The following is an 8857-nucleotide window of genomic DNA, read 5'->3' as shown; positions in this document are numbered from 1 at the left end:
ATTTCTTCCCCCTGCCCTGCGGGACTGCAGACTCATATACACAACTGCCCATCCCACATCCCTGCTTCAATGTCAGACTTAGTATGACCCAAACAGAACTTTCCACTTGGTGCCAACAGTAACAGAATAGATTGCTCAGTATATGCCTTTGTTGGGCCTTGGCCAGGCCTGGGTTGTAACAGCAAAGAGAACAGGTAATAAATCACTGTGGCACAGCAAAACCCTCTTTACGGGGCAGTAGGCAGACCTTTGAGTGTGAACACGGCCCTTCCCCACGGATGAGATGGTAGGGGCAGTAGGCAGACCTTTGAGTGTGAACACGGCCCTTCCCCACGGATGAGATGGTAAGACCATAGTTCTCTATGTAGACCATCAATTAAGGACAACTTCATGAGGAGCCTCAGTTCAAAGACCTATACTATTTTACTGTCTTTGGAGAAAAGGTCTTGAAACTAGCCAGAGTGAGGGAGGGAAAGAGGCCTAACTACACGGAATGGGGAAGGAATTGTTGAAACTAGCCCTTTCCTTTTTTTTCTCATTTAATTTCACATTCCTTCTCATTACATTGGGCTGGGAAAGAAAAGAGTCATATATACAATCACTTTATGTGTAGAACCACACTATTCCACTGTCTATCAGACAGATTTGAGATCTAGATTCTAATTTTCTTTAAGGATCTGAATCAGAATCAGAGGAGGCCGCCCACTGCTGGGAGTTGTAGGCTACAAAGGAAAAAGGCAGGAAACAGGAATATACCTTACCTTAGAGGGTTTATGTCCCAGGGCTCCCATCCAGTTACCTGAGGATCCTTCATGTAGAGTGTGTGTGTGTGTGTGTGTGTGTGTGTGTGTGTGTGTGTGGTGGGGGCCGGGAGCCCACAGCAGCTCCCCAAAGAGAATGTGATCAGTGGCCTGCGGCTGGTACTTAGAAGATGGCAGGTTGGCTGCACGTGCACAGGGAGGACCTGAGAAGACACTATCCTCTCCTCTTTATCCTAGGATCCTGAGAAGGGCCTGTCCATAAAGACAGGGCCAGGGTTTGCTCGTTGGCCTCTGGTTGACCTCTTTATTAGTTGGGTATAAACCCTACAAATGTATGAACATCTGTAGATATTGTTGCCATTCTCCTTTCTTCCTTTCTGTTTGAGACCCTGGACAATTGCTTTTGACCATACATGATTCTGAGTCAGGTTAATAAGAAGCTAGGAAAATTCCTGGGCAGGTGGAATGGGGAAACTGAGACAGATAATTAAATGGCCAAGCAATTTATAGCCAGATAATAAATAACAAGGTCTTATCTTCCCTAACCAAGGACTCTTAGGAACAAGTGGTTTACACATTCCAGACTGTGCCAGGGCAGACCCACCTTGGTCCTGATCTCTCTTTGGTGACATTGTTTGAAGGTGAAACTGACCAGAGAATGACCCTGATTCTATATGCTCATTTTGATGAATCAGCTTATTAAAGGACACACCTGGAAAGCTGACAAATATTCTGCTGGGCTCCTCCCCAGAGATCTCCTCTAAAATTCCTCCCTTTATAAAACAGATAAAAACCCTTAAGACAAAGGACCCAATGCATGTTTTCCCTGGAACATGCCTGCAACTTCTCCCCTTTCTTTCCTTAGGTGAGTATTTTTGCTTTCTTTCTCCTAAGCTCTAAGGGTCCCCACAAATGAGACTTGCAAACAGGGGAGCAGCAAGCAGTGATAGCTGGTCCCAGGCTAATCCTCTGAACCTGTCTCAAAGGGGCCTCCTTTTGCCTGTGTAACTTGTGTCCTAAGTCCCTGCAGCCCAGCCGGCTCACTTCTGCTTCTGTGGCTTTCTTCCTTAAGGGCCAAGGCAGCCTCCCCTAGGCTTGACCCTTCCTCACGTCTCCAGAAGGTCACGGCATCTCCCCACAGGCTCACTCCTGTTACCATGATCTTGCTTCTTCTATCTTAAGCCCTCCATTGTTTCACTGTTCCCGGTTTTAATAAATGTACTCTCATAATCACCTGGACTCATGTTGTGAAACCTTTCATGCATGAAGTCAAGAACCCACACATTCCAGACTATGCTGGAGCAGACCCACCTCAGTCCTGGTCCCTTTTCTGTGACAATTCTTTTTCTTCACCTCTTCACAGTCAAGGAATTCTCATTCCTGTAGAAAACATACAGGATCTTCTACTCTCCTAAGGTTTAATTAATTGGCTTGTGGGCTTTTCTCACCCCTGGGATTATTTTTCCTCCTTTATTTCCTGGGGGTTGATAATAGTTTCGACCTGGAATATCACCTTCTCCTTTTTTATACCCGAGTTTTCTCTGCAGCCACAGGGTTCCAAGCCACGGCAGGCAGAGAGGTAGCAATTGTTCCATCCCTCTGGACTTCAACAAGGTCTGGAGATACCCAAGTGTGTAAAATTGTGTTAGCTCCTCTCTGCTCTGGCAAGATCGAATTGCTTTTTCACAGATTTCCTACTAGTGTCCCTGTTTTACTCCCACATGCCCATGTCCAAAGAAACATAGTGCTACCAATTCCTGAGTCTCTTGGTCCTACAGTCTAAATGAGGTTATCAGTTTTACCCACTCTACTTTAGGACTAAGCTTTCTCCCATCTGTTAATTTTGTCATTTCCCATTGGCTTTGTGAGCTGTTTTCTGTTTTCTAATTTTTTTGGTGTTTTCAATCTTCTTGATAATTCTTTGACTATTATTTTAGTGAGTTTTCAAGAAAGGGCAGTGGTTAAATATCAAGCTTATAACTTTAACCAAAAATCAAGACTTTAATATATAGGGGCAAAAATCCCCATTTGAAGGGGTAGGGCAGGGTTGAGCAAAGGTGGGGTCATTTCTGCCTCCAGGAGCCTAAAGAAACCACTTACAGCCCCCCAAACTACTCAGCGTTCCCTGGGAAGTCTGAGAACCTCAATTCCCACCAGTTAGCCTAAGAGATCGCCCAGGAAACTCTCATCTTTCATCTCTGTTCATTCAAGAAAAGCATTAAAAAAAAAAGCATCTTGCAATACATTATTTAATTTCTGTACAATCCAACCCCCTCCACACTGGGGGGGTTGTTTGTTTTTGTTATTTACCTTTAGGAGCCAGCGTCAGTGCAAAGGAGAGTGACCAAAGTTAGAAAATATATGTCCCAAAGAAAAATTTAGTAATTATGCCTCAGTATGTACCCTGTTGTTGTCTATTCCTCAGTGATTCCCACTGCCCACAAGCATACATACCTCCATCATATTAATATAGAAATGAGTAAGTACACTGCCTGACCAGGTGGTGATGCAGTGCATAGAGCATTGGACTGGGATGTGGAGGACCCAGGTTTGAAACCGCAAGGTCGCGAGTTTGAGCGCGGGCTCATCTGGCTTGAGCAAGGCTCACCAGCTTGGACCCAAGGTTGCTGGCTTGAGTAAGGGGTCACTCAGTCTGCTGTAGCCCCCCCCCCATTCAAGGCACATAATAGAAAGCAATCAATGAACAACTAAGGTGCCGCAATGAAGACTTGATGCTTCTCATCTCCCTTCCTATCTGTCTTTCCCTATCTGTCCCTCTGTCTCTCTCTGTCTCTGTCACAAAAAGTAAAAGAAAAAAAAGAAATGAATATACTAACTCTACTTTTTTTTTATAAATAAATTTTTATTTTAATGGGGTGACATCAATAAATCAGGGTACATATATTCAAAGAAAATATTTCCAGGTTATCTTGTCATTTAGTTCTGTTGCATACCCATCACCCAAAGAGAGATCGTCCTCTGTCACCCTCTATCCAGTTTTCTTTGTACCCCTTCCCCTCCCCCTCTCCCTCCTTCCCTTCCCCCACCCCCTGTAACCACCACACTCCTGTCCATGCCTCTTAGTCTCGCTTTTATGTCCCACCAATGTATGGAATCCTGCAGTTCTTGTTTTTTTCTGATTCACTTATTTCACTCCGCATAATGTTATCAAGATTCCACCATTCTGCTGTAAGTGATCCAATGTCATCATTTCTTCTAGCTGAATAGTATACCATGGTGTATATGTGCCCCATCTTCTTTATCCAGTCTTCTATATTTTTACAATGATTAAAAGCCTTTAAGCAAACTCTTGGCCAATACAGCAAGAATCCATAAAAGAGTAGTGTCCTTAACATGTTCACCAAGTCCAAGTTGGCCCCATCACCATGCCAAATTCCTGAAAAATGCAACCCAACCACAGTTCAGTCTGATAGGAGCTGTCCCAAGGAGCAGGAGACCAGGAAAAGTCCACATCCAGGAAAAGTCCACATGGCACTGGAGTTGTCACCATTCTATACTTTGCAGCTCATGTCCAAGTCCCAATGACCACTGCTTCTAGCTGGTAATGATTCAAGTAGACTGGAAAAGCCATTTGCAGCATGCGTGGATATGGAGCTTCTGTTCTCCTCTGCCTGGAGAGATGAGACCAGGTTGCTTTTCCCTGGAGCTCTGCGACTGTGGCATGGTAAAGAGAACCTTGGGATACACTAAGCTGGGTGGCAAAGGTAGATTCAAAATAGAAGTTGGCAGAAGGGGGAAAGAGAGCTCTAAATTAGGAGTAGGTCCCAGCCTGAAATATTAGTGGGGCATTGAAGTAGGAAGGATAAAGGAAACACTATATATTAAGCAAAGCAGCAGAAAATAGGACTATCAACACCCACAACAGAGATCTTTGAGGGAAGAATAAAAAACCTGACTATTCAGGCAAAACATAGTTAAATGGCCCTTGTGCAAATGAGATCAGTTTACCTGCTTCTTGGAAGAAATACCCTAGGCTCGTCCACAGTGTTGTAGATGGGGCCGACGGCCCTGGGCACCTTCAGCCTTCAGTGGCAAACCCCAGCTTTCTGGGCAAGGTTAGGTCATAGGTGGCTGGAGCAGGGCTGGAAGAGACTGAACCCTCCCTTAGAGGAGCGAGGGGGAAGCCCACCTTCCAGTGTCCCTGATTCCTCACAGCAGAGGCATGTAAGCCTGGCAGGCTTTAGCTCAATGACCTTCCTTTCCACTATTGAAGCAGGACCCAGATGGCATCCTATGAGACCCCTTTGGGGCGTTGGAGCCTTTAAGGGTTTATCCTAAAAGCTGGTAGTTCCCCTGATCTCTATTGGGCTTTTTCTGCCTCTAGGTATCTTAAAAGCCATGCTCAGAAGATCTCGCTGAGGGGTTTGAGGATCCCCATCCGCCTATATAAATCTTTTCCATATATCTGGAGCTATTTGGAAAAAGACAAAACAGTGTTATTAGCTGGATTTAATAAAGAAGGTAGTAGTTTGCAGGCAAAAAAGATTTGGTGTCTCTTGTTCATCAGCATTCAAAAGAAATGTGATTTTTTTTTAAGTAAAAAGTATGATATGGTAGACCCGTAGGAGTTCCAGGATATGACTACCCCCTTTAAAAAATATTTTTTAATTGATCTTAAAATGTTTGCTGAGTACACTTTAATAATACCTTAACTTTAAAGATTGTAAGCATGACAAAATACAGTGAATGCTTTTGCTCCATATGCAGGAGCATTGTCAGTTTAGCCAGTTTAGGAAATCCAATAATAGAACAATGCATACAGACCATGAGCTATAACATGCTTAGCAGCCTCTCCTGTTCTGACAGAGGTTACTATAGATCCGGAATATGTATCCACTGTAATGTGGACATACGACTGTTTGCCAAATGAAGGTATAACTAACTCTACTTTTTAAAATGAGAGCTTCATTTAGCTCATGTGACAGATTTCTCTTCTCATTATTTACTTTGATGATTCTAACATATTCAGCAGTTAATTACAAATTAGAGGCAGGCAGGAAAAACGGGAAGCTTTCCATCGAGCCTTCCCCAAGGATTTTCCTCCCTTCTCTTCCTCTGGCAGGTCAAGCAGTTCAGCCCAGAGCATCTGGGGCAGTGTGACAGCTGAGTTTACCACAGCACCACTTTGTCTGAGAACCAGGTTTTGAAGTGTTTGGAATGAAATCTGTTAGAATCACCATTTTATTTTACTTGCCCAGCTGGCAAAAGGACAGCTAGACACACAGGGTCTGAAGATTTTTTAATTGACTAGTCAAGAGACATCAGATCACACAGAAAGATAAATTATATCATGAATAAAGAATATCATGGTTCAACTACAATTTAAGCAAACAAATTCCATTTTCTGTTGCCTTTATTTTTGTCTTTATTTTTCTCTATTTTTAAATTTTTTATTTTTATTGAATCCAGAGAGAGGAAGGGGGGTAAGGGGGAGACAGAAGCATCAATCTGTTTCTGTATGTGCCCCGGCCAAGGACCGAACCAGCCACCTCTGCATTGCAGGACAATGCTCCAGCCAAGCGAGCCATCCAGCCAGGACTCCATTTTCCACTATAAACACTTTCTGTAAATTGAAGAAACACTGCAAAATTGTATTTGCTTTGCAATAGAAGGGAGATTAGTCAATATGAATGAATAGTCCAGGAAAAACATGTAAGTAGCATTGAACATCTCAGGAAAACTTTTGGTGTTTCTTATTGAACCTTACCAGAGACAGAGCCTTGGAAGGTACAATAAAATAAGACCTTCTCTCCACCAGTCTGGTTTTCTTATTCCTGATATCACCAGATTGTCTTTAACCTGCTGTGGAGGACAATGACCTGCCTAATACTTTGAAATTTTCAAGCGCCTGACATATAGGTTTCTTACCCTAACACCTATTAAGTGACTTTGTAACATATATAACTTCTTTATTTCAAGTGTAAGTATGAAATTTTTAAAATTACTTTTCAAAAGGATCTTAAAGGAAAAGAAAAATAAAAGCCTTTGGCAAGGGGCACTACTCCGTGACTATCTTCTCCCTTCAGGGAAGATTCAAAGGCCTCCCCAGCAGAGACCTCAGCGTGCACCCTCAGCCTTTCCACGGGACTCGGGAGGACGGCAGGGTGGCAGTTCTAGGTGGTTATTGAAGTCTTATTGATAGAATCAGAAATAGTTTTCACCAGGAGCAACTGACCATACTTATCTGGCTAGTCACAGACTTGGGTCCTATTACTCAGGAGTCAAAACTGAAAACAAGATCTAATTTCCCTCTGCCATGGTCTGGGTCAGGGGTAGTCAACCTTTTTATACCTATCGCTCACTTTTGGATCTCTGTTAGTAAAATTTTCTAACCGCCCACCGGTTCCACAGTAATGGTGATTTATAAAGTAAGGAAGTAACTTTACTTTATAAAATTTATAAAGCAGAGTTAAAGCATATAATAATAATTACTTATCAAGTACTTTATGTCAGATTTTCACTAAGTTTGGCAGAATAAATCTTTATAAAACAACTTACTATAGTTAAATCTATCTTTTTATTTATACTTTGGTTGCTCCGCTACCGCCTACCATGAAAGCTGGAATGCCCACTAGTGGGCGGTATGGACCAGGTTGACTACCACTGGTCTGGGTAATGACTACAGATTTTGGTAGGCCTATAATCTCTCCATACCAGTGGATTCCAAATGGTTAGAAATTTCAGGTGAAATATACTAACACAGTATTTATTTTGATAGTTAGGTAATTGTTTTAATCAATATTTGAAAAATAAAACAAATTAAACCTGATTTCACTCAAGCAAAGTAAATGCAAATTGACTTGTTAAATGATTAGGTAAGTAATTCCGATGGTACTCAAGTGTGGCAAAAATTATGAAGCCTGGATAATTGAAGAACGGCTAGATTTCTATCAAGGAAATAAGGTTTGTAAATTGCTGCATTACTTCTGTCTCCTGGACCTTGGCTTCAGATGCAAGGACTGGATTGAAGGAGCACCACCCCCCAGATGATGCTCCAGGCCTCCCACAGTCACAATATGGATTTGCACACAGTCACAATACAGAATTCACAAATAACATCAGCAGAAGTAACACCACCATAGCAACTAATGGGGCAGTGAAGAGCAGGAAATGTTCTGCAACACTGAGTTTTGTTCCCAAATGTAGTAGTGTTAAGAGAAATTTTATTTTTAAATGTCCTCCATATTTTTAAAGTATTGCTTGTACAATAAGAAAAATAAGATAGACATTATTCAGTAGAACTGCAATTTGTTTTATAATTTAGACTGTATAAAACAGCTCCTTGTTGAAAGCATCTTTATAAAAATCATCAAGTAAATGAAGGCCACAAGTCCAGGGAATAAAAAATGGTCATATAAGCTGTAAGGAACAGCTGAATGTGTTCTTTCTGACTATGAATTGCAAGGAGTAATAGACTCTTTTAAGAAAATTTAAAACAGAAAATCAACACACAAATCACTGTAGGAAATATATAATACTCCTTCATTCTTCTAGTTACCTATTCACTTATTCATTATTCATTCAGAAATATTTGAGGCTTATACGTGTGTAAAAAATTGCCACCAGAAGTGGAAAAATCTTCTCATCAGTTCATTTGACCTATGAATAAAAGCAAAAAAAAATCATTTTGTCACTTTTGGATAAAAAGTTACAATTTCTTAGAAGCTTTTCTGGATCAACTCTATTCTATTCTAATAGTTTCTTTACTATATCCTCTCAGTCTTTCTTATTATCTTATTATTTTATACACTACTGAACAAAATTGATTGGGCATTGTGGCAGGCAAAATAATGTCCCCCAAAGTTGTTCACATTCTAATCCTCCAAACCTGTGAATATGTTATTTTACATGCAAATATGATTTTACAGACTAAATGTAATTAAATTCAAAATCTGGAGGCAGAGAAATTATTCCAGATTATCTAGAGGGGCCCAGTGTAACTACTACAAAGTCCTTATAAGAGAAAAGGAAGAGGGTCAGAATGGGAGAAGATGTGACCATAATGAAAGCAGAATGACATAAACAGGAGCCAAGGAATATGGAAGCCTCTAGAAGATGGGGAAGTTGAGGGACAG

General features: G+C 41.4%; 1 protein-coding gene across 1 annotated transcript; it reads right to left on the bottom strand.

The window, feature by feature from the left end:
• Positions 1 to 669: 669 nt before the first annotated feature.
• MSANTD5 (Myb/SANT DNA binding domain containing 5) lies at positions 670 to 3221 on the bottom strand. Its single transcript, XM_066240812.1, is given in 5 exon segments — positions 670 to 722; positions 950 to 1132; positions 1135 to 1180; positions 2182 to 2280; positions 3216 to 3221. Coding segments are annotated over 5 exon segments (387 nt in total).
• Between the last annotated feature and the right edge of the window lie 5636 nt (positions 3222 to 8857).

Source organism: Saccopteryx bilineata, chromosome 8 (genome assembly GCF_036850765.1).
Source record: "Saccopteryx bilineata isolate mSacBil1 chromosome 8, mSacBil1_pri_phased_curated, whole genome shotgun sequence".
NCBI lineage: Eukaryota > Metazoa > Chordata > Mammalia > Chiroptera > Emballonuridae > Saccopteryx > Saccopteryx bilineata.
This window is presented reverse-complemented; position numbering and strand designations above follow the sequence as displayed.